We start from the raw sequence: 25,691 nt of genomic DNA, 5'->3' as shown, positions 1-25,691 counted from the left end.
GATTTTAGGACTGGGACGGGAAGTGTATAAGATAAACCTGGTGCATCTTGTTGCAACAGAAAGTAAAAAAGGGCTCACACACACAGACATACACACACAATAATGGATATATATCAAACGGACACAGGAGCCAACTGAAAGAATCCTCAGTGGCCAAAGCAGGAACAATTTGAACAACGTAAAACAGTGTTAGATTATATCACAAAATATAAAATAAATACCCCTGAGTCCAAGCTTATATAAATAAACAATTGACTATATAAATAAACAGGGAAAGTAGACAACTCTCACATGCAGAAAAATTCAAAACGACTTATGTAGCTACTTCAACCTTCAAGGAGGTGAAGCATAATTCCTTAAGTGTGGGATGTGCACAGTGACTTCCTTCCAAAGAATTCAGTACAGAAAGGAAGGAAAAAATAAAATTACAGTGGAGAAATTTGACAAACAGGCCTTCAGTCAGCTGGTCAAAGTTGACATCAACTTTGTTGTGACATCAACAGTGACAAGTCCTGTTGACAGTATGTGCCCTCGATATGGTGGAATGGGAGCAGTACTTCATCTCTGTGGACTTCTCCTCAAAACAGATAAGCCCAGTTCAATCAGGAGAAGAACATCAGACAAATCCCAGTTGACGGATATTCTACAAAATCCTTGACTCATACCCCTCAAAATTGTCAGTATCAACAAAAACAGAAAGTGTGGGAAACTGCCACAGCCAAATAGAGCCTGAGGAGAGATGATGACTAAATATAATGTGGTACCTGGATGGACTCTTAGAACAGAAAAAGGACATGAGGTAAGAACTAGGAAAATCTGAATAAGGTATGGACTTTAGTTAATAACAACGTATCAGTGTTGGCTGTGACAAATGCTCTACAATAATTTAAGATGTTAATAACAGGGGAAACTGGATGTGAGGTATATGGGATCTCTGTATTATCTTTACAGTTTTTCGGTAAACCTAAAACTGTTCTCATATAAAACACTTATTTTTAAAAACCTAGCAAAAGCAAACATTGTAAAGCAAGTATACTCCAATAAAAATTAATTTAAGAAAATCTAACAAGGGCAGCCTTTGAGGGAAGGAGAAATCAACTTTTATTCTTACCTGCCCCAAATCTCCAATGGGCATATTTCTGTAAATACATGGAGTCCTGGGAGACACACATTTCCTTTTGCCCATTTATGTGCGGTGCCCATCACGCATTCTCAATGGGTGGAGATTTGCCCTCAAAAGAGCAAAAATTGGTACTTGGGGAGGAGGTGAAAATTCTTAGGTATTACAATGGTTTATTCCACTCCAAAGCTTAAAACTACCCAACAAAATCTTATTCCTTAGTATTTAATTTCCCTCTTTAAAGAGAAATTAAATTTAATTCAAATTTTAATTAATTAAATTTTTCTCCTTAGGCAGGCAGTAATGAAAGTCCGATTGTAAAATACTAGTATTCGTCACTGAGAAACACACATCTTATGCTTACAGGGATGTGTGTGAGAAATGGGGGGATCATAAGCATGTTTAATCAGCACAAAAGGAAAATCTCACGCGAACTCTCTACGTAGGCATTATGTCACAGTCACATAATAGCACTCAATTCTGTTGTTTTTAACATGATTTTATGGACTTTGTTGTAGGCACTCTCGTGATAAGTTTTAAAGTATTTCACACTTTTTAAGAAAAAAATAGGAGGATTTTTTTTTTTTAATCTGAGCTTTAAATTTCGACTGACCAAAACAGCCTCATCACCATCAGGACTGTTTATTGAGCAACTGTGAAGGAACAGTCCTCGTTGTTTATGTTTTAACTGCAGAGAAATTCTAGAGTCAAGGCATAGGCAATGGCTTCCTCAGCCTTCACGTGATATGAAACTGCTAAATGCAATATTGATACACATGAATTCTCTCTTGGGAAGATAGGCTTTTTAGTCTAAACTCTGATTTATAAATTATCATCCTTTCTAGAAATTATATGTTCTTCTAAATGTCCTCAATCTCCAGGACCTTTCTCTCTTATTAAAAGAGTTCAGGTTAAAATATAAAAAGCCATATATCATTAATTGTTACAAACGCACCACGCAAATGTAGATGTAACTAATAGGAAAACTGGGTGTGCGGAGTATGGGACCGCTCCATACTATCTTTGCAATTTTTCAGCAAATGTAAAGCTATTCTCTTTTTTTTTTTCTGAAAAAAGAATAGACATATATATACATATATGTATAACTGAATCACTTTGCTGTATACCTGAAACTAACACAACATCGTAAATCAACTACACTTCAATTAAAAAATAAAGAAAATGAGTATCAAGCAACTTCTTGGAAAAAAATAAAGCTTCTAAAATCACTTATTTTAAAAATTACATATCTCTTATTAAATACTTAATTAAATTTATTACAACCATTAGTTCACTAAACTTTGAGGTCCTCAAGGGCAGGATAGCGTCTCACCCATTCTTGGGTCACAGGAACTTGACCTTGAACCTGAGACACAGCAGACACTTACATATCCTTGGACGAACAGATGAAAAACTGAAAACAGAATTCATCCAACTCTTTTTCTCCTAATATCAAATATGCTCAACACATCAGTCAAACACGGAGAGTCTTACCCAAGGATTATAAAAAATATATATTTTATAACGTCTCTCTGTTTAAATAATGCAAACCACTCTATCTCCTAGCATTATCCATATTTGTTATTTTAAAATATAACTTTTTAAAAAAGACCCAGTTCTATGATGACGCTACAAGCTTGCGGAAGGAAAAAAAGTTGCAGAAACTGTTGGGAGACCTGATTCAATAGACAACTTTTGGGAAAATGATATTAAGGCCTTGCTAAGAGATCACAAGAAATAGATGAGTTAGCAGAGATCATTGTGGAAATGTAGCCCAGAGCTCTCCTTGACTGAGTGGTGAGCAACCAGAAGGGGAGGACACAGTGTTGGCTTGCTTCCTGCCCTTTGTGTGCTGACCATAGAGGAAGCAAGAACACTGAGAGGCCTGGCGGGGAGCGGGGACGGAGCCCTCACATGCGGTTGAAGAAAGCCAGGGCTGCCTCGGACGGCAGGACTGACAGCTGGGGGAAGCGCTGGCCAGAGACCTCCACACTGTCCCTCTGAGCCGAGACCTTGCCTCTGGAGTCCAGACTGATGAACCAGTCCTGATACAATGCACAAGGGAAAGAAAGCTAAAGATCTTCTGGGAGGCAGCCGAGTGCTACGGAAAGACTAGACTTCAGAATCTAGCTGTCAGCCCTGTCACTTCCTGTTCTGTGAGCTTCTGCATCTTCACCTACAAAATGCACACAACGTCCACCTTGCAGGGCTGCTGGGGGCACCCGGTGTGATCATATCTAGAGTATGTCTAGCCCGGGGGTCGCAAACTACAGTCTGAGGGCCACATCCAGCCTACTGCCCCTGAGCTAAGAATGGTTTCACATTTCTTAGTGGTTAAGAAAAATAAAAGGAGAATATTTCATGACACATGAACATTATAAAATTCAAATTACAATGTCCACAAATAAGTTTTATCAGAACACAACCACACCCATTGGTTCACTTATTATCTACAGCTGCTTTTACCTTTTAAGCCACAGTGGCAAAGTTGAGTAGCTGTGACAGAGATCATAGGACCCACACAGCTGAAAACATTTACTGTCTAGCTCTTCATTAAAAAAGTTTGCCAATTTTTGTTCTGGCTACATCCAAAGCAAAGGTCCTCAGTAACTGTTTCCTTACCCTTCTCGGCTTTCCCTTAGTGCAGGGGTTCTTAACCTGGGGAATTATGCACACCCCCGACGCCCCAGCCAAGGGCCTTCTGAGTCGACTTGGCTGGGGAGGAGGGTGCTCCTGGCATCTCATGGTAAAGACCAGGAATGCTGGCAAACATCCTACAATGCACAGAACAGCCCCCATCCCCTACACACATAACCGAGAACTACCCACCCCAGTGGCAATAGGGCTGAGGCTGAGGGGCCCTGCCCTAGTGTAAGGAGGAAGGCCAGAATGAATGAAGGGAAAGGAGAGTGGCCGAGATTTACTGAGCACGCGGGGGGCACTATGTCAGACAGCAGGGTAACCACCACCATCTCCTTTGCAAATGAGGAAACAGACTCAGCAAGGGCTAGTCACTGGCCCAACATCACACAGCAAGGCAGAGGCTGTGCAGGAGTCTGAAGCCATTTCTGTTATGTTCCAAAGCCTTTTCTCCTTCCACTCTGCCTGCCATCAACTCTTAAAAAACAGTTGAGTTCCCAAAGATATAGGGGTGCCAGCTTTTACCTCGCTAATCCCTCTCCCAGAAGGGTGGGCAGAATCTTGGCTGGGTAGGTTATGTGAGGCCGGAACAAGAGCCTCCTGTGTGGCAGACATAGCCTCATGGGGACTGTCAGGCAAGGGGTGGGGTTGGGAGTCCAATGGGAGTTAAGAGACGGGGTGGAGGCGGAGAACAGACCATCCTAAGAGACCGTACAGTCTAGAAATAACGTTCCAACTTCGGAGCCACTGTACGTTTCTTATGAGAAGCCTCACAGGAGGTATTTTAATTTAACATTATATTCCTAAGAGGAAGCGCTACTGGCTGGCTTGTAAGCTAATGTAAGCTCAATGTTCCATAAGTCAAAAGGCTAACCGTTGAGCTTACTCAGCCAAGCTCAGGCACCACCGACTGGCCTGCAGCAACCCCTGCAATGACCAGGATATTCCCTTAGAGAAGAGGAAACTCATTCTCTCTAGGACTGGCCACGTAAACCCCTGGAACAGAGAGGCACACATGGGGAGTTACTCCAGGGAGGACACTAGCAGCCACAAAAGAGAAAAATGTCACGTTCTTCCAAGCAATAAAAGACCTCCGAAATGATTTTAAAAGCACCTAAACTCGCTACAAGGAGGTCCGCAATGTCTGAAAAGTCCAGGTCATCCAAGAGTGGTTTGCACCTCTCTGCAGAAATGGAGAGGCTCTCCAGGCACCCTCTGGCGTTCGAATAACACGCAAAGGTTGAGTTTTGTCCCCTCTATCTTCTGTAGCACGAGGCACCTCCACGCCAGTGAGTGACCCAGCCCCCAGGCACAGAGGAAGGCTCAGAGCCCGTATCCTCACTGGATGCCAAACACTGCACTAAGGGACAAGGAAGGAATAAAGCTGAGGCCACCACCCGCGGGGAGGGCACAGGCTGGTGAGAGAAGCACAAATATAAACTAGTGATGACAGCCCAGTATGATCCGTGCCAAAGAGCTGAGTCCCAAGTCTCGCAGAGTTAGGGTCTAAAGCCAGCACAGAAGGCGAAGTGGTACCCAAGGCAGAGTTAACAGTACTCTTCTAAGTACCTTATGGTTTTTGTGCTTTTCTGTAAGTTCAATGTGGCCATTTCTTCTCTCCTGAACCCCGCTGGGTTGAGCACAGTTGCGTTTGCTTATTTTGGGGTCCCTGCTGTATAATGACATCCAACTGAAAAACCAGACTCGCTCTCAGGGAGTGAGAGACTTGCCCTGTTTCAGGTGGAGGAAGAGAGGAAACAGCAGACACCCGATCTCCCGTCACGCCACCCCCCGACCCCGGCCTACCCTCCGGCCACATGCTCCTCGGGGAGATGAGAGGATGGATGTGTGATTTAAGCTGCATGTCCTTAGCTTCTGTTTCTGCCATGTCCGCAGGCTCAGTGCGCACGAGTGAAGCGTGTGCGTGGTGTGCCTGCACGTCACGGAGATGACTGATTAGGACAAAGGTCCGGGAAGGACAGACGTGGCTGGGGAGGTCAGAATGAGCTGCACAGAGAAGGTGCTGGTTAAGCTGGGGCTTCAGGAATGAGTAGGACACAGGTGGCAGGGACAAAGCAAATGCCAAGCACGGCAGTAAAGAACGTGGCATATTTAGGCAACAGGCTACCACTGAGGAACAGGATGGCTGAGAGATGGGAGCTAAGCCTCCAGAGTGGGTACCAAGTGAAGGAACCTGAGTCAGGTATCGTGAGAAGCTTCTGAAGGATGAGAAGTCTCCAAGCTCATGATCTGAGGGGAGCTGGGGGATGACAATCTTATCTTCCAGGGGCTACTAAATAAAGTGGAGAACATGGCTGGGGGGCTGTTTCCACATCGGGACACAGTCCATTAAGGCAATTGGGAACTTCCGGCTGGAGGTGCCTAAAATCCATTGGAAGTCAGTGACCCGATCTCAGGCGTCAGAGCAGGGTGGGCGATTTGGATCGTCAGTCAGTGTATGTTGGAGGACGATGGTGAGGTGATCAGATCCACGTCCCACGTAGTAGGAGCCCGTGTGTGGGCGGTGGCTGCTTGTGTCACTCACGGGAGCTCCCACCCCTCCTTCCACAGGTGGACGGTGAGGCCACAGGACGGAGTGACACGACCCGCAGGAGCCCTTAGTCAGAAACGCACCGAGGAAGAAACTCAGGGGAAACCAACAGTTCAGGGACAAAGCCAAGAAGAGGAACCAAAGGCAAGAATTAAAAACATATGAGAGCAAACAAGAGCGAACAGGGTCTCAGGAGCCAAAGGAAGTGAGAGTTTCAAAGGAGAGTGAATCAGCGTCGAGATAAGTAAAATAAAGAGCGAGAGGCAAGCTCTGGCTTCAGAGGTTGAGAGGCTACCCATGACCTTGGCAAGAGCGGTCGTGATGAAGTGCTGGGGGTGGAAGCCGCTACAGAGGGCTGCAGAGGACCTGCGGGAGGAGGTGGGGAGGGGGAGGAGGAAACCCCTCCGAGAAGAAGTCTGATTGCGGAGGCGTGAAAGGGGATGGTTCCTTGAGGGAAAAACAGGGCTTGGTTTTCTCAGCAGTGAAACAAAGCAAATGGAAATCTATGCAGCAGACTCTACCTCTGCCATTTTAATTAGCAGCTATTTGATCTTTCAGATCCTCAATATGCTATGGGAAGCTTTGGTTTCATGTTCTAATCCTTTTGCCTTTTTATTTTCCATTTCACGTACTATTTCCATCATTTCGTTCTCCTGTGAGAAAGCTGGAAATTGGAAATTTCCTGGAGCATTCAAAGGCTGAGCTCAACTGAGGTCATCTCACAATCAACCCCATCTTGATATGTCTTCCCTGGATCCAGAGTAAACTTTTTTAGGACATGAAATTGGAGGTTGGTCCCTAAAGAAACTTTAAATTCTGCATATCACCTTACATTGGGGTGGTAGTTTTTAGTTAATGTATTTTCACACCCATCGTTTCATCTCATTCTTACAATGACCCTAAGAGGGAGGAAAGAGCAGATAAGCTTATACTCATGTTATAGATCAAAACAACGGCAAGCAAACAAACAAAATGCTGGAAGCTCTCCAATGCACACAAGGTCACGTTCTTTCCCCATCCTCTCTTTTTTCAACTACGTGATCAGTGGCAATGATGGCTTGACTCTTGATTTGTAAAGGACATAATAACACCCCATTTGGATATATCTCCATCATAGATGAGAGAGAGAGAAAAAGAGAATCTGAGTACTTTTGTCTGAATCAAGTTGATGCCTGGGCCTTCCCTCAAACCAATTAAGTCAAATTGTCAAAGACTGGCTGAATGGAAAGAAGGCAGCAAGGAATAAAACAGGGCAGCAGGAAAGCAGGAATGCAAAGCTAAAAGCCTGTATTCTAAGGCCCTGCAGGCATAGTTGTGCAGCAAAAATATTCATGAAGTGGGTATGTTTTGCATACTTGAAGATACGCCCCATTAATGCAGTTTAAAATTACAGTTACTAGTAGTATTACTCATAGCCCATCTATTTTATAAGACTGTTGTCTCTTGCATTACTCAATATTTAACGAGGCCTCCAACAAAGTAATGATGACTAAATGTCTTGAGGCCATCAATCATATATATACCTCTACGTAGAATATTTGTAATAGCGCAACTCTAGATATGGGAAGAAGGAACAAGGGAAAACTTTCCCAGATCATAATAGACTAGTAAGATGGGAGATCCAGAGAATTTTAGACTGTCAACAGGGCCTAATCTGAAAATTAGCACATTGAGGGGCCTATCCACAGAATCCTCCTCAATGTAGGAATAAGCCTTCTTAGCACCACGGGACAAAATTGGTCATGATCTGCCTCCCAAAAGTTGGTCAGATTTATGACCAAAATGAGGCACTGTGGACAAAGTTTGTCCTCCGCCATTTAGTGAACAAAAGATGTTGTGGCCAAAAAAGCATCAGCCACTGCAGCTGCCCCCAACTGTGCACTCTGAGGGGAATTCAGGATGGAGAAAACAGGATACTGGTCCTAGATGTTGAAGATGCACAATAAAGGAAAGATTTCAATAAATCCCACCCCCCAAAAAAAATTTTAAAAAAATAAAATAAAATGACAGCATTGACTGTTATTTTGATGACGAAGAAAGACGTACACAAACACGCCATGTGGCAGAATCCTTATTCCCACAACAAACATACACAGCTACCCCGTGAAGAATTACGGCACGCAGGTACACACACGTTAACAGACATTTACATGCACCCTGTTCATGCAAGGTCTTAGTGGTTAACCACCAATTAAGGGAGAGCCATAAGGCTGACTCCACAGCCACACGCTGAGATGAACCCCACGGCAGTAGGACAAGATGCTGTTCCCCAAACCACCCAGGTCGCTGTTCCCTTAAATAATGTCAGTGACCTGGAGTTATTTTAGTCAGTAGGTATGTGCCTACTTCCTGCCTGGTTCTAATCCTGGATGCAGACCCCTAGAGGAGGTGGGACAGCATTCAAACAATAATGGCTTTTCCTAGTTTTCTACAAAGATGGTGCTGGTGGCCCCCCGCCATCAGGTTGTAAGCTTGGCCAGGGCGGATGTGCCAGTTCCCGCTCTGGTATGCCTCCTGATGTCTGCGAGGTGGCGAGCTGGTAGTAAGGATGAAGCTGGAGGTCACAAACTAGAGCCGACCTGAACTAGTCCATTCCAAAGGCATACTGACAACCTTCATCAGCTTGTTGCTCTGATGCCCTCCAAGGTGGGCTGCCAGATAAAACACAGGACGGCAGTTAAATCTGGATTGTGATAAACAACAATATCCCAAATATTGCATGGGATAGACTTACGCCAAGAAATATTCATTGTTTACCTAAGTCCAAGTTTAATGGGGCAGTCTGTACTCTTATTTGCTAAATCTGGCAACCCTACCACCAGGGAAAAACTCCCATAAAGGCTTCCACCACCCAAGTAACTTTAGATTGTTCCATATTTTTATATTATTAATTAGTGCCTATCAATATTTTAAAGATATACTTTCTTTATAACACAGTATACATCTCTTTTTCTGAATCTATCGTATCATTTCTCGTGTTGCAAATTAGTAGCATGATGAAATTTTCTTTAGTGTCTTAAGTTTTTCTTCTAGGAAACAGTATCAATGTCACCGTGATTGACTTATACTTTGTATATTCCATCTGCAACAGTCTCCATGAAGCAGAAATATTGAAAAAGTTTAGATTTGGCATTTGGATCCTTTAACCCAACCTTTCTGAATGCTCACTTTCAGCTGAAAGCCTCTTTAGAAAATAAAATAATGATGTAAATCATATTATCATTATGGACACAAAGGTGGCCCACTGCAGCCCTTCCAGAACACTACAGAACATTTTCACAATCTCAACTGCTCTTTTAAAATAATCTGTTTTCTATTATAAAAAATACTCTAAAAATAGTTCCACATAACACAAGGACAAAGCCATCTGTATGATCTCTCCAAAGAGCTCAGATTTCTATAGATTTTATCCCTTTCCAACTGTTCCAACAATTCTGAAATTTAAGAAAGTCACTTATATTTGTCAGACAAAACTCATCAAAATATGAAATTTAATCACTAATATTTCAATTATTTTATATTATTCTTTCACGTCATAGAAGACTCAAATCAAACATGTGTCAAAGTAAACAAAGCATAAAACTGCATTAAAACTCATTACAGAGACTTCCCCGGTGGCGCAGTGGTTAAGAATCTGTCTGCCAATGCAGGGGACACGGGTTCAAGCCCTTGTCTGGGAAGATCCCACATGCCATGGAGCAACTAAGCCCGCACGCCACAACTACTGAGCCTGCACTCTAGAGCCCGCGATCCACAACTACTGAGTCCACGTGCCACAACTACTGAAGCCCACAGCGCCTAGAGCCCGTGCTCCGCAACAAGAGAAGCCACCACAATGAGAAGCCCGCGCACCGCAACAAAGAATAGCCCCCGCTTGCGGCAACTAGAGAAAGCCCGTGCACAGCAAGGAAGACCCAACACAGCCAAAAATAAATAAAAAAATAAATTTATTTTTTAAAAAAACTCATTACAAACTTCTTAAAAAAGTTGCATTAAAATGTTTCTACCAATAATTGATCGATAAAACTGAAATGTTAATGAAATAGACATGAATGAAAAATATCCAGCACTCAAGTAAGATGAGCTGAAAGTTGCATATCTGGAAATGTTATCCCTGGTGTGCTTGGAAAAATAAGTTTCCACAGACACAAACAGTGTTGAGAGACTCATCAGAACTGTCACATCAAAACCAGTTTGTATTTTATCTTCTTAATAATGAAGATTTCACTTTATAAGGAAGGATAAAGTTGGAATTAAAGTAGATAAAGACAAAACTTGAATAAGAGAATATGAATGCAGTTAATGTGATTTTTAAACTTCAGTCACTGAAAAGTCAAGAAGAAAAACGAAACCAAAAAAACTGACCTTTGTGTCCACGTTTGTCACTGGGTTCCACGGGTCTCCATTCAAAAGAGAGGCACTGACCACTTCGTAAGCAACTCTCCCATCCCTCGCGCCGGCCTGTTGCACAGAAGGTACGAATCTGCTTCCCAAGTTCTCCCCTGCAACACAAAGAAAAATCTCCATGCTTATTCCAGTCTGGAAGAGTTTAGCATCAGAAGTATGACATCAATGACTCAATGAAAATATCTGGAAGTTGAATAAGGCCAGGGAAACACCATAATCTATTAAATCATAGTCAAGTGTTAAAACTGATTAATTCTCTGTCAATCGAACACAAAAAATTTTGTAACAAAGAAAACAAGAGCTAATTTTTTCCTTCAGGCCCTGTGGCATGTGCTGGGTGATTAGCATCGTCAAAGTATATAATTCTGTCCTTCAAAGAGCAACAAAAACCCACGAGCCGTGACTTTTTAAATGATGAATTAATGCTTTGCTTAAGATCAGCTCTATTTAAAGTCTCAGGGCTTTAGCTATATTAAGACTAAATCCATTTACTTAAGTTCCAGCAAATCAGTTAAACACAATGCCAACTCTGCTCTCTGTACTTATGGAGGCTAATTTTATGTGCTTATGGGAGTGATTCTATAGACAAAATTAATTTGTCAAGTTCAGACTGACTAGACTGGTTCACGGAAAAAAAAAATAAAGTTGTTCTATCAACTATTATGTGATCTTGTTTCCTGGGGTACTGTCAAACCAGCTAATATACTGACCCAGGTTCAGTGTAGACCCATTTCCATAAACAATCCTAATGGAAAGTGTAACATTTTTCTCTTCTGGAGAATGTATTGCTTTCTTAACAAATACAGTAATTTCTCCGGGCTAGCTCCCCTATGAGGTCACCCTCCTGCTATTCGGTGCGACCACAGTCTATCCCTCAAGGTAAAGGACGGGAGCTGATTCCTCACATGTTATTCCCATTTCTTCAACCAGGACTCATAATTTTCAGACCTGAGTCATAATACCACAGTTTCAAGTTACTAAAGAGTTCGCATTTATTGGGCACAAATGGTATTGAAATTTTAATCCTAGACATTTTACAGGTCCCCAAATACTTTTAAATCCACACCATTTTATCATCCTCAGTGTGGAAGTCTGCAGTTATATTCAGGTTACAAAAGGATTACTACTTGAGTATTAACTGTCTGACACAGCCTCTCTGGAAAATTCTCAAGCTGGTCACGAAGCATTTAAAACTCCCAGTTGTTGAGCGCCAAGGGACCAAGGATGAACCGAAAGTTGGGACTATGGCCAATGGCAGAAGGGATGAGCTGGGGCCGTCGGCCACATGGCGCTCTAGAGGGAGAGAGAGGACCATGGGCCGGGGGAGCAAGGAGAGGAGGGCTTATGGTCTCAGGGCTGGGATGAGCTGAGTTTTCAGGGATGAACGTGTGTTGGAGAGATGAGGGTTCCAGCCGTGCAAGCAGAGGGGGCTGGCTCCAGGTGGTGACATCTGTGGACATTAGTGGAGGGCAGGATGGAGGAAAGAATGGCTGTCTGCACAGAATTCATCACAAGTCTTTCCTGGCTGCAGAGGGGGCAGTCACTGATGGCACACAGATCTTGAATAAATGAACTTCATCCAGTGGCTTGATTTCATGCCCTCCAATGTGCTCCAAGATGGTGCAGAGTCGTTACAAGCATGGGCTTTGGAGTAAGACACACCCCAGCATCACTACCAACCCGACCACGTATTAGCCATCGGTCCTGGTCCAGTCGTTGGCCCACTTATCTCTTCGTTCACTCATTCACTCACTCACTCATTCACCAACTAACTGTTAAGTGCTTGCCTTGTGATGGGCCCTCTAGACCTGATGTCTTCCATTCAAACAGCCCATTCTTCCTGCTTCAGCCCAGCACACCCTCATGTCACCTGGAGCCAGCCCCCTCTGCCTACACTGTGGGGACCCTCATCTCTTAAGTACAGCTTCGTCCCAGCACACTTGGTTCTCTCCATCCTGTGTGTCTAAGAGAGGGACACAGATCAAGCTGCCCTCGTGATTTGTATTATTATATTGGGAGAGAGACGGCTGAAGGAATAAGACCATTTCAGAGAGTAACCAGGACCCTGAAACAACAGGGCTACGGGGACACCCCATGCTGTCCTTGTAACTCTTCTGTAAATCTAAAATGATTTCAAAATAAAATTTAATGAGAAAAACAAGGTGGTGGTAGAGTGGGGGGGAGGGGCTACTTCTGATGCACAGGGAGGAGAGACCTTTATTTGTTGGGATGGGAAGCACAGAAATGAGACGTGAAGATGAGAACCTTCCAGCCCCATCCAGAGCCGTGGGAAGAACATGTCAGCAGAGGGTCAGCAAGTGCGTTCCTTTTCCATAAAACGAGGCAAAGGGCGGGGAGGCCCGAGGTAAATGATACATAGGAAGCGTGAAGAACACCAACTGGTTTCATCGGCATTGCTCTCTAAGGTTTGCCAAGCCCCGGGTCTCTTGCTCAGGACCCTCAGTGGGATTCCCATGTTGGAATTTACTGAAACAATGTGAGTTCTGGTCCAGTTACACAGCTCCTGCAGAGCAGGACTAAGAGTGCCTGCCATTAACTTAACTTATCTTGAAAGAGTGCTGGTGTGTTGTTTGAATTGGATTAAGAAGGCTTTGAAATACCCACAATTATGGGGTGAAAACGGCAGATCCGTCTGAACTTTCCCCTCAGCCAGTGAAAACCATGCCATGTGCCAAGAGTTACCCCGGCTGACATGTTAATCTTCTGAAAAGTCAGGTAAAACTGCTCAGAAAGTGATTGCAAACATTTTCAAATTTCCTCTACATAAACAAACCAATTGGATTATAAGCTACTCCTGGCAGTTCTGTGAGCCTAAGTTTCCAATGCAAGTAGGTTGTTAAATTGAGTACTTAATCGCAAATCCAATTGCCCAAGGCTTGTTAAACCTAAAACCGGAGTCCTGTATCACCCACCACCCAGCCGCAGAAGACGCGAGGGTTTTCATGGTTATTCCAGCCACAATGCTCAAAGGCATGGAAGATTATCACCCAGGCCTCAGAGACCTAGAGAAAATGTCTTTGCATTTAACAGGACTCATGCAGAAGCTGCCTGTCTTAGAAGAAAGAGATGGTGCCATGAAATCCAGGTCCCTTGGTTGCATCACTAGCTTGCCTCTGCCAGTGGGGGCGCCGGGAGTGGCAGCAAGCCCACATCCTTGACTTGGGGGAAGCTGGGCAGGGGACCTTCATGGGGTTTACTATTCGATAATCAAACTGAAGCTGCATGAACCAAATATAAAGAACATTCTTAGTCCCCTGGACCTTTATCCTCCAAGACTCCTAGGAGCAGAGAAAGACAGTTATTTACTCTCCTAAAGGCAAAATGTTCCAACCACTGAACATTTCCCTTTTCACCTACATATTCCAACGTCTTAATCAAAAGAAGTCCTTCGGGGCTGATTTTTCTTCCCCCCTCTAAGAGGCTTTATTTTCTAAATATTCCAAGGAGAATTGAGAGGCAGACTGTGCCAGCACTGGGAGAGTGTTGTGCAACCTTTTAAAGAAATTGAATAACTATACTATTTGCTGAGTACAGTATTTATGATCTATCTACATGGATAATGAAGCCATCTCTCAGCTTTTTAATTGGTTGCACAATATCCCCCCAGCAGTATATGGAGTCAGAAGATGGTTTCTTATGAGCTTTGCTTATATATTTATACACTGGTATTTCTTTTAGATGATGCAAATAAAAATTTTATTTGTGCTGCATGGATAGACAGAATAAATTATACACAGCTGTGAGATATCAGAATGCATTTTATGGAGTGATCTTGTTGACAAACCATAAAAGCAGGCCACACATTCAAGCCCTAGAAACCCAGGGGAAAAAATATGACCTTAGAAAATATACAGTTTGCACACATTTTGTTTTTCCAAATAGTTGGGCATCAACAAAACTCAGTTGACTAAATAAAAAATGTGAATGTCAATAGCTTATCTTGAGGAGGAACTTCCAGCTTTCTGTCTGTTGAGTAACCAGATACATGACTTGTCCTTTTGATAAAATGGCCAGTTTGCCTCAGTCTCATGGTGGAAAAAAAGCATATTAGAATATTTGGGTTCCTACCACAATTATCGTCTGTGACAATCAGCTCTGCTTTCCCATGAGGTATATATGTGTGTGCCTTCTTTGCTTGTCTGAGTTTGTCATCTTCAGACCTGATTATGGCTGGTGAAAAAGGAAGTTATAGACCCAGTTCCTTAGGCAAGAATCTTTGCAGCCATGGCTTTTAAGGTCTTGGAAAAGCCAGCAATGAGGACACCCCCCAAAGTGACTTCAGATCCCCCCTCCGTGTGAATCACCCGGAGCCTGGCTGCCCAAGGAAGTCTTGCCTCGTTCCTGCTCCGGCCAAGCCTCCTTGGCCTAGCTTACTAAGGGAGGCCCAGACTACCCTAATGCCCACCCAAGGGCTTCAGCTCACCGGAGGTGAAGGTTGACACGGAGTTCTGAGATCATGAACAATGAACACCTTGGAGCCACAAGCTTTGGCTCTGGTCTTGACTCCTCTTTGATTTATTGCCCTCAGTCAAAGTATGCATCTGAGGTTCTGCCCTCTACAGAATGGGGACCACATTCTCTCCCCCACTAATTCTCATAGGATCAAGGAAGCTCAAATAAGTCAGTGTAGTCAAAGGGCTTTTGAAAAGCTTAACGCATAAGATCAGACTAGGATGTCAGAATCCAAGTTTCCAGACTCCTAGACAGTGGTTCTCCAACCAAACCGTGCTAATAGTGTGAAGATGACAACTTCATATCCATCATTAGAAAATGTGGATATTTAGGTACTTGGCGGGTATCCATTCAAGCTGCCCAATGGGCCACTGGGGTAACAACCCAGATTACTAGTCAAGACAAAACTTAAAACATCATGCCTGGAATTCTGGCTTTAAAGGGAAATCACTATCAATCCCTATATGAACCTAAGAGAGGAGAATTAATCTGAGGTACCAAAAGTAGGATTAAGATAAATATTCCTGGGCTTCCCTGGTGGCACAGTTGTTAAGAATCCACCTGCCAATGCAGGGGACATGGGTTTGTGCCCTGGTCTGGGAAGATCCCACGTGCTGTGGAGCAACTAAGCCCACGCGCCACAACTACTGAGCCTGCGCTCTAGAGCCCGCAAGCCACAACTACTGAGCCCCCGTGCCACAACTAGTGAAGCCCACGTGCCTAGAGCCTGTGCTCCCCAACAAGAGAAGCCACCGCAATGAGAAGCCTGTGCACTGCAACGAAGAGTAGCTCCCGCTCACCGCAACTAGAGAAAAGCCTGTGCGCAGCAACAAAGACCCAATGCAGCCAAAAATAAATAAATAAATATATTTTAAAAAAAGATAAATATTCCTTAGAAAATCTAGCTGGGGGGAAAAAATTGAGGCAACCATTATGAACTGCAAAAGAATCTGGGGACAAGGCCCTGGAAATGCATAAAGCACTTTTATTAGCTCCAAATATCTGAGAGCTAAAGAAAATCTTATAAAATTGACTGAGCAGCATCTTGGTTCAGAGAAATATGGTGGCAACATTCCCATAAAGGACAAATATATTTCCCTGGTTCAGATTCCTATCTATAGTCTTATCCAAATAACAACGTCAATCTCTCATCTCATCTGCAGACTCCATGGGTGATAATTAGGGAGGTGATTTTTATTTTTAACTTTTTTAAATTTTAATTTAATTTTTTTCTTTATTTTTGGCTGCGTTGGGTCTTTGTTGCTGTGCACGAGTTTTCTCTAGTTGTGGCAAGAGGTGGCTACTCTTCATTGCGGTGCACGGGCTTCTCATTGCGGTGGCTTCTCTTGTTGTGGAGCGTGGGCTCTAGGCACACGGGCTTCAGTAGTTGTGGCTCATGGGCTCTAGAGCGCAGGCTCAGTAGTTGTGGCACACGGGCTTAGTTGCTCCGCGGCATGTGAGATCTTCCTAGACCAGGGCTCGAACCCGTGTCCCCTGCAGTGGCAGGCGGATTCTTAACCACTGTGCCACCAGGGAAGCCCAGGGGATGTGATTTTTAAATGGTATAGCTCAAGGATGTTTAAAAAGAACCATGGCAAAAGTTAATCTAAAAAAGAGTAATTTTACAGTGGAAAAACCTGAAAAACACTACGTCACCCAGATGATAAAGGTCAACATCAACAACCGTAGTCCTGTTGTTGGGATGTACTCTTCATAGGATATGATGAAAATGACGCTTTACCTCTGTGATCTTAATCCCTAAAAACCATAACCCCAATCTAATCTTGAGACAAATGCCAATACAGGTGCATCCTACAATAGATTTGACCAGCGCACCTCAAAACTATCAATGTCATCGAAATCGTCACAGCCAAGAGGAGCCTAAGGAGACATAATGACTAAACGTATTGTGGAATCCTGCCTGGGACTGAGGAACAGAAAAAGGACAATAGGTAAAAAGTAAGGAGACTGGAATAAAGTATGAACTGTAGTTTAAAATATTATGTCAATATCGGTTCATTAATTGTAACAATTGTACAATACTCAGGGAAGATGTTAATAATAGGGGGAAACTGGTTATGGGGTGTAGGGGAACTCTACTGTCTTCTCCATTTTCCTGTAAATATAAAACTATCCTTTAAAATAAAGTCTATTAATAATCATTTAAAGATCTAATCTGCATCTTGCAAGAAGAACGTCATTCTAGAGCAATTCAGTATCAAAAGGCTCAGAGATGAATGGCTGTTATCGCTCATGGCTCCAAATACCAGCAAACTGGAGTCTTTACCTTTCATCTCTCTTCTAACATTGCTATTTGTTCAGATGGAGGAAAGATGCAGTGACTGCCGTCAAGTGAAAAGCATAAAGCAATTGACAAGGTTTCCTAGAGTATAAGAAGGCAGAGGTATGTAAAAGTAGTTGATCCTTAGGCAGTAGAAAGGCCCCTCTAAGTACCTCCAGAGAAGTCTACGGAACATAGACATTTTTTTTTGGTTATTGGCTACAATGCTCTGAAATGGCACAGAAATTAAAAGTTGGTTTAGGAAGGTGACACCAAGTGACAGTCACATAACTACTTTGATAAAAGTATGTTGGAACAGAACCAGATTTGCTCAGACCCTAAGATTGTAATTATCCACACCGGAAGGCTGAATTATCAAGACACAGCCTCATGTAAGGGAAGAAGCTGAAGTATTTTGAGTCAGAAGAGGCACTGTGCATCCCCCCACAGGCTACATGGATGCTCTTGGGCCAGTCTCCTGCCCTCCTTGATACGCAAATCCTTTACATGTCCAGGAAGGCTACCGACCAGTGTCTACCGCAAAGGGCTGGCAAGAGAGCCAAGTGACATCATGGATGCAAAGCATAGGTGGCTGTCATTTAGCTTAGTTTTTTGTTTTTGTTTTTTTTAATCAGTTTTTGGAAATAAATACACCAAAATGCTCTTGCAGTTTTTTTTTTCTGAGTGTTAGGGCTATGAATTCATTGTGTTTCTCCTTTATGTTTGCATGTAACTCTGATTTTCCTATAATCAGACATATTACTTTTATGATGGATAAAAAATTTAAAAAATCATTTGGACTCATGATGACAAATCAACTGATTTATGATGTTTTACTTTCTTACCAGCTTTCCTGGCATCACAGATGCACAGCCCTGGGCATTTCTGAGGACACAGCCCATTTGGAAATAAACGCAATCAAGTACTATGGAACAATTACAATTTTGAAACGATGTTTTATATGTCATTTCAAAATTCAAAGAAAGCTAGTTACTTCTTCCCATTAATGTTTCAAATGGATTCATATCCCAAGCACAAGTTGTCTCTACTACACATAGAAATAACTTTTCATGTCTAAAGTGTCTCCTATCTGCGGGGAGCAAAGTCATTTACAACATTAACTTATATTTTTATATTCCTTTGCTGGTCAGTGGAAGCTAATGCAAGTCCTATTTTATGAATGGTGAAACTAAATAATGAAGTTATATAGGTTATTTCTAATGTTTCCCAATAATAAGTGGCAGAATTAATGACAAAACCCAAGCCCTTTGCATTTCAAATGCAGTCATTCACTTTGTCCTTCATCACAGGGGCAAAGACATGCTGCAGGAATTCATCTGTAGTATTTTTGGGGTGGAGGATGGGGGTCAGAATTCTCCAAAATTGACTTTGCAAGAAATAAGGTAAGGGAAAAATGGAACCAATTATTAAAATCTTATCCCAGGAGCAAATTTTGGAAGTGAACAGCAAAAGGACAAAAATAGAAACTGGTTTATCCCATTCACTACTGTAAACCTACTAGATGGAATTAAACAACAATGATAGAGCAGCCATTTAGCATCTATGCTAAAGACCCCGTGCCATCTAAGGGCAATCATATCCTCGCTGCACCATTATCATTATCGACCACCTCCTGCTGAAATATACTCCCAACTCAGCAGCACTTAGTGACTCTGGTTTTCTTCCACTTCTTCAACCAGGGCTCTTCTCCACTCATACTCCTTTCCCCTGCCTCCCTTCCTCCTGGGGGGACTTGAACGTCTCCCAAGTCTCAGCTCTTGGAACTGATCTTCCCTCCCTACTCTTACTGTCCCTGAGAGAACTCATTAATTTTTAAACTGATGTTGCCCAAATCAATATTTTTCCATCTGGCCAATTCACCCAAGCGCAGTCTGTATTACAATAATCTGCTGGACACTAATTTCAATGTCTTGTCACCGTCATCACCTCAAACTCAGCCTGTTTAAAAACCAAAGGCTTCCCTCCATCCCCCAATCAGAAAACAAAACATCTTCCATCCTACATGTCTTTCCAGAGCCACCACCATTCACCATCACTCCTTAAGTCACATGGCTGGGCGACATCTTGGGCATGGTCTTTTTTTTTATCGCCCACATTCAACAAATCCAGTTGGGTATTTTGTGCTTTGATTTTGCTTTCTTCTGTTTTCTAAAAACTCTACTTTCTAGCTGAATCCTTCTTTGTAGCCTCCTCACCTACAGGCTACCACTCCTCCAATCTTAAAGGAGAGGATACATTTGATAAGAACAAAAGTCTACAGTGGGGTTTTCCATCAAGAGAACGTGAACACAAATGCCATAAGGCAGTAGAGAGCTTAGTGTGTTCTAGAGGAGAAAGGGTCAGTATGGCTAAAATGGAGCGAGAAATGGGACGGACAGAGGTATGAGCAGAAGTATAGAGGGTAGATGAGGCCTAGAGCATGCTGGGCCTGCTGAGACAGTGCTTGGATTTTATTTGAGTACAGTTGAAAGGCATCATAGGATTTTATGCAGAGTAAATCTAATTCAGTTTGAAAAATTCTCTGCCTGAGAATGGAGTGTGTGAAGATTGGAGAAGAATGGATAAATGAGAACTATTCATAGGGCAAAATGCAATGTTGAGCATAGATTTCATAACTAATAAACATTTCTAGATTACAGTGGTGAACACTAGTTAAGCAAGTGCTATGCACCAAACCACATTCTAATCTTTTATAAATTTCACCTGTTTAAACTTCACAACAGCCCTAGGATATTTTTCCCCATTTAGTAGATGAAGAAACTGAGGCACAGAGAAGTTAAGAAACTCACCCATGTCCAAAAAACTGTGAAGCCAGGAAGTGAACCCAGACAGCCAAGTTCAAGGATCTATGCTCCAGCCACACCATACGATAAACAATCACTCTGGCCAGGAAACACTTGGAATAAAATTCACATTCCTTCCTGAGTCCTATAAGTTCTGGAACCTCGTGCCCTGAGAGCTCCATCTTGCCACCTCTGCTGTGACCACACTGACCACCCTTCTGACCCTTCATATGTCCAGCTATGTCCTATCTCATTATCCTTTGCATTTGCTGTTCCCTCTCCTGAGAAGACCCTACTCTCAAACCTCTGCTCACCCTCAAAGCTCATGATTTATGTCTCAGCTCAAACATTACCACCTCAGACGGGCTGCCCTAATTTATACCCTTCCTTCCATCCGAAGCTTCTCTCCAGCCCGTCATCCTATTTTGTTCCTTTTATAGCACTTACTAGCATCCAAATTTGTTCATTTACCCTTTTGTTTCCTCCACCCCACCCCCAAATATAAAATGGCAAGTGGTAGGGGCCTTATTTGTCTAATTTACTGCTGTGTCCTCATATGCAGACAAGTACCTATTTAGTGAATTATTACCAAACAAATAAAAAGTTCACATGACCTTGGGGTCATAACAACATCAGGGAGGGGTCCCGAGGCATGGTTCTCCTCATGGAGGTTCTGACAGGTGATTGACCTTTAGCTCACCCAGCAACGTCTGGCTCCTTACAGGTTGATGCACAGAACCAAACCCATATGAGCCTTATTTATAAGCCAGAATTCCAACTTACTTATTTTTAATGAAAAAGAACTGGCAAGTCAACCAGAATCCTCATCTAAAGCATTTTGCTCATTATCTTCCCAGCAGAAAACCTTCCTTGAAAAGCCAAATTAAGATCAGAACAGAGAACTAAGGGACTAGAATAGAAATTGTCATCATGGAAGCCTGACACTTCCTCCTCTACTCGAAGTGTGTACCTGCCATGCTAACCAAGGGAGCACTAAATCCAGCAAGAATGCAGCTGCACACCAAGAGTATGAGCGCAGGCTGATTATTTGAACTTGAATGCCTTTTCTACAGACTTGGTGAGTTTCTGAAGGCTGGTTCTGCAACACTTATGAACTCATAATGTGCTTGACTCTCATATCACCATTTAGAAACACTTCATTTTCTTTATGAGAAAGATGCTCTAAGTTTTCACTCAGCGAAGAGCTTATAGACCTAAACCCCATATGTGTTTATGAGAAAATATATTCAGAATTCCACAATGCAATACCACGGCCGTATCCTCTACCTCCCGCCCCTGCTTCAGGAACTTCCCCTTTTCCACTTCTCCACCTGCTGGGAACTCAATTGTAGGGAGGCTGTGGCTTGGGCCAGATGGTGGGGAGGAACAGGGCAAGAGACGGAGTCTTGGACTTGAAGGAGAGTGAGGATGGAGGTTGCTAAGTTAGGGAACACCTGCCTAAGTCCTAATGACCAAGGCGAAGGAAAATGTGGCTATCAGGAGGCAGGTGCCGATACGATTTTTATGACTTTAATTTTCTAGTTATTGACTTTGCCCACTGAATTCGGGGGGCCCTAATTTAAATAGTCAAACAGGACACCTCAAATGATTATGACATAGGATTGGAGTCCTGAGCTCAGAGAGGTTTTAGTTCTATTTGATTTGACAAATATTGACTAGGCTTCTAGAATGAGCTAGGATGGTGTTTAATAATTTTGATTAGAAATATTTTTATTCTCAGTTTGTTGAAACTGAACAAGGTGCTTACCTGTCTTTAAGTCTTTGCTTCACCTCACACAGATAAAGTCAAAAAAGTAAAGAAAACTGTTCAGTTTAAGAATTTTCCAGGACTGGTTCAAGATGGCGGAGTAGAAGGACGTGCGCTCACTCCCTCTTGCGAGAGCACTGGAATCACAACTAACTGCTGAACAAACATCAACAGGAAGACACTGGAACTCACCAAAAAAAAGATACCCCACATCCAAAGACAAAGGAGAAGCCAAAATGAGATGGTATGAGGGGCACAATCACAATAAAATCAAATCCTATAACCGCTCGGTGGGTGACTCACAAACTGGAGAACACTTATACCACAGAAGTCCACCCACTGGAGTGAAGGTTCTGAGCCCCACGTCAGACTTTCCAATCTGGGGGTCCGGCAATGGGAGGAGGAATTCCCAGAGAATCAGACTTTGAAGGCTACCAGGATTTGACTGCAGGATTTCGACAGGACTGGAGGAAACAGAGACTCCACTCTTGGAGGGCACACACAAAGTAGTGTGCGCATCAAGACCCGGGGGAAGGAGCAGTGACCCCATAGGAGACTGAACCAGACCTACCTACTAATGTTGGAAGGTCTCCTGCAGAGGCGGGGGGTGGCTCTGGCTCACTGTGGGGAAAAGGACATTGGCAGCAGAAGTTCTGGGAAGTACTCCTTGGCGTGAGCCCTCCTGGAGTCCACCATTAGCCCCACCAAAGAGCCTGTAGGCTACAGTGCTGGGTCACTTCAGGCCAAATTAATAAGGAAACAGAAGCTTTAAATGACACAATAGATCAGATAGATTTAATTGATATTTATAGGACATTCCATCCGAAAACAGCAGGTTACACTTTCTTCTCAAGCGCGCATGGAACATTCTCCAGGATAGATCACATCTTGGGTCACAAATCAAGCCTCAGTAAATTTAAGAAAATTGAAATCATATCAAGCATCTCTTCCGACCAAAATGCTGTGAGATAAGAAATCAATTACAGGGAAAAAAAACCGTAAAACACACAAACACATGGAGGCTAAACAATACGTTACTAAATAACCAAGAGATCACTGAAGAAATCAGAGGAAATCAAAAAATACCTAGAGACAAATGACAACAAAAACATGACAATCCAAAACCTATGGGATGCAGCAAAAGCAGTTCTAAGAGGGAAGGTTATGGCAATATAATCCTACCTCAAGAAACAAGAAAAATCACAAAGAAATAATCTAACCTTACACCTAAAGAAACTAGAGAAAGAAGAACAAACAAAACCCAAAGTTAGTAGAAGGAAAGAAATCATAAAGATCAGAGCAGAAATAAATGAAATAGAAACAAAGAAAACAATAGCAAAGATCAATAAAACTAAAAGCTGGTTCTTTGAGGAGATAAACAAAATTGATAAACCTTTAGCCAGACTCATCAAGAAAAAGAGGGAGAAGACTCAAATCAATAAAATTAGAAATGAAAAAGGAGAAGTTACAATGGACACCACAGAAATACAAAGTATCATAAGAGACTACTACAAGAAACTCAGTGCCAATAAAATGGACAACCTGGAAGAAATGGACAAATTCTTAGAAAGGTATAACCTTCCAAGACTGAAGAAACAGGAAGAAATAGAAAATATGAACAGACAATCACAGGCAATGAAAATGAAACTGTGATTACAAATCTTCCAATAAACAAAAGTCCAGGACCAGATGGTTTCACAGGTGAATTCTATCAAACATTTAGAGAAGAGCTAAATCTCTAACCCATCCTTCTCAAACTCTTCCAAAAAATTGCAGAGGAAGGTACATTCCAAAACTCATACTATGAGGCCACCATCACCCTGATACCAAAACCAGACCAAGAAACTACAGAAAAAGAAAATTACAGACCAATATCACTGATGCAAAAATCCTCAACAAAATACTAGCAAACAGAATCCAACAACACATTAAAAGGATCATACACCATGATCAAGTGGGATTTATCCCATGGAGGCAAGGATTCTTCAATATATGCAAATCAATCAATGTGATACACCATAGCAACAAATCGAAGAATAAAAACCATATGATCATCTCAATAGATGCAGAAAAAGCTTCTGACAAAATCCAACACCCATTTATGACAAAAACTCTCCAGAAAGTGGGCATAGAGGGAACCTACCTCAACATAATAAAGGCCATATATGACAAACCCACAGCCAACATCATTCTCAATGGTGAAAACTGAAACCATTTCCTCTAAGATCAGGAACAAGACAAGGATGTCCACTCTCGCCACTATATTCAACATAGTTTCGGAAGTCCTAGCAATGGCAATCAGAGAAGAAAAAGAAATAAAAGGAATACAAATTGGAAAAGAAGAAGTAAAACTATCAATGTTTGCAGATGACATGATACTATACACAGATAATCCTAAAACTGCCACCAGAAAATTACTAGAGCTAATCAATGAATTTGGTAAAGTTGCAGGATACAAAATTAATGCACAGAAATCTCTTGCATTCCTATACACTAACAATGAAAGATCAGAAAGAGAGGTTAAGGAAACAATCCCATTCACAATTGCAACAAAAATAATAAAATACCTAGGAATAAAGCTACCTAAGGAGGTAAAAGACCTGCACTCAGAAAACTATAAGACATTGATGAAAGAAATCAAAGATGACACAAACAGATGGAGAGATATACCATGTTCTTGGATTGGAAGAATCAATATTATGAAAATGACTATACTACCCAAAGCAACCTACAGATTCAATGCAATCCCTATCAAACTACCCCTGGCATTTTTCACAGAACTAGAGCAAAACAATCTTAAAATTTGTATGGAGACACAAAAGATCCTGAACAGCCAAAGCAATCTTGAGGGGAAAAAATGGAGCTGGAGGAATCAGACTCCCTGACTTCAGACTATACTACAAAGCTACAGTAATCAAGACAATATGGTATTGTCACAAAGACAGAAATATAGATCAATGGAACAGGATAGAAAGCCCACAGATAAACCCACACACCTATGGTCAACTAATCTATGACAAAGGAGGGAAGGATATACAATGGAGAAAAGACAGTCTCTTCAATAAGTGGTGCTGGGAAAACTGGGCAGCTACATGTAAAAGAATGAAATTAGAACATACCAATTAGAACAATTAGAACACTACACACAGAAATTAACTCAAAATGGATTAAAGACCTAAAGGTAAAACCAGACAGTATAAAACTCTTAGAGGAAAACATAGGCAGAACACCCTTTGACATAAATCAAAGCAAAATCTTTTTTGATTCACCTCCTAGAGCAATGGAAATAAAAACAAAAATAAACAAATGGGACCTAATGAAACTTCAAAGCTTTTGCACAGCAAAGGAAACTATAAACAGGATGAAAAGACAACCCTCAGAATGGGAGAAAATATTTGCAATGAAGCAACGGACAAAGGATTAATCTCCAAAATATATAAACAGTTCATGCAGCTCAATATTAAAAAAACAAACAACCTAATCCAAAAATGGGCGGAAGACCTAAATAGACATTTCTCCAAAGAAGACATACAGATGGCCAAGAGGCACATGAAAAGCTACTCAACATCACTAATTATTAGAGAAATGCAAATCAAAACTACAATGAGGTATCACCTCACACCAGTTAGAATGGGCATCATCAGAAA

General features: G+C 42.2%; 1 protein-coding gene across 2 annotated transcripts in view; it reads right to left on the bottom strand.

The window, feature by feature from the left end:
• ADAM12 (ADAM metallopeptidase domain 12) overlaps positions 1-25,691 on the bottom strand; it is a 387,521-nt gene that overhangs the window by 315,891 nt on the left and 45,939 nt on the right. For both annotated transcript variants that reach the window (XM_059900751.1, XM_059900749.1), the window contains exon 2: positions 10,677-10,813. In XM_059900751.1, coding sequence (XP_059756734.1) covers positions 10,677-10,813 — 137 coding nt within the window. The remainder of the gene's footprint in view (positions 1-10,676; positions 10,814-25,691) is intronic.

This window comes from Balaenoptera ricei, chromosome 16 (assembly GCF_028023285.1).
Source record: "Balaenoptera ricei isolate mBalRic1 chromosome 16, mBalRic1.hap2, whole genome shotgun sequence".
Taxonomy (NCBI): domain Eukaryota; kingdom Metazoa; phylum Chordata; class Mammalia; order Artiodactyla; family Balaenopteridae; genus Balaenoptera; species Balaenoptera ricei.
The sequence above is the reverse complement of the archived record's forward strand: the minus strand, read 5'-3'. Positions and strand labels throughout refer to the sequence as shown.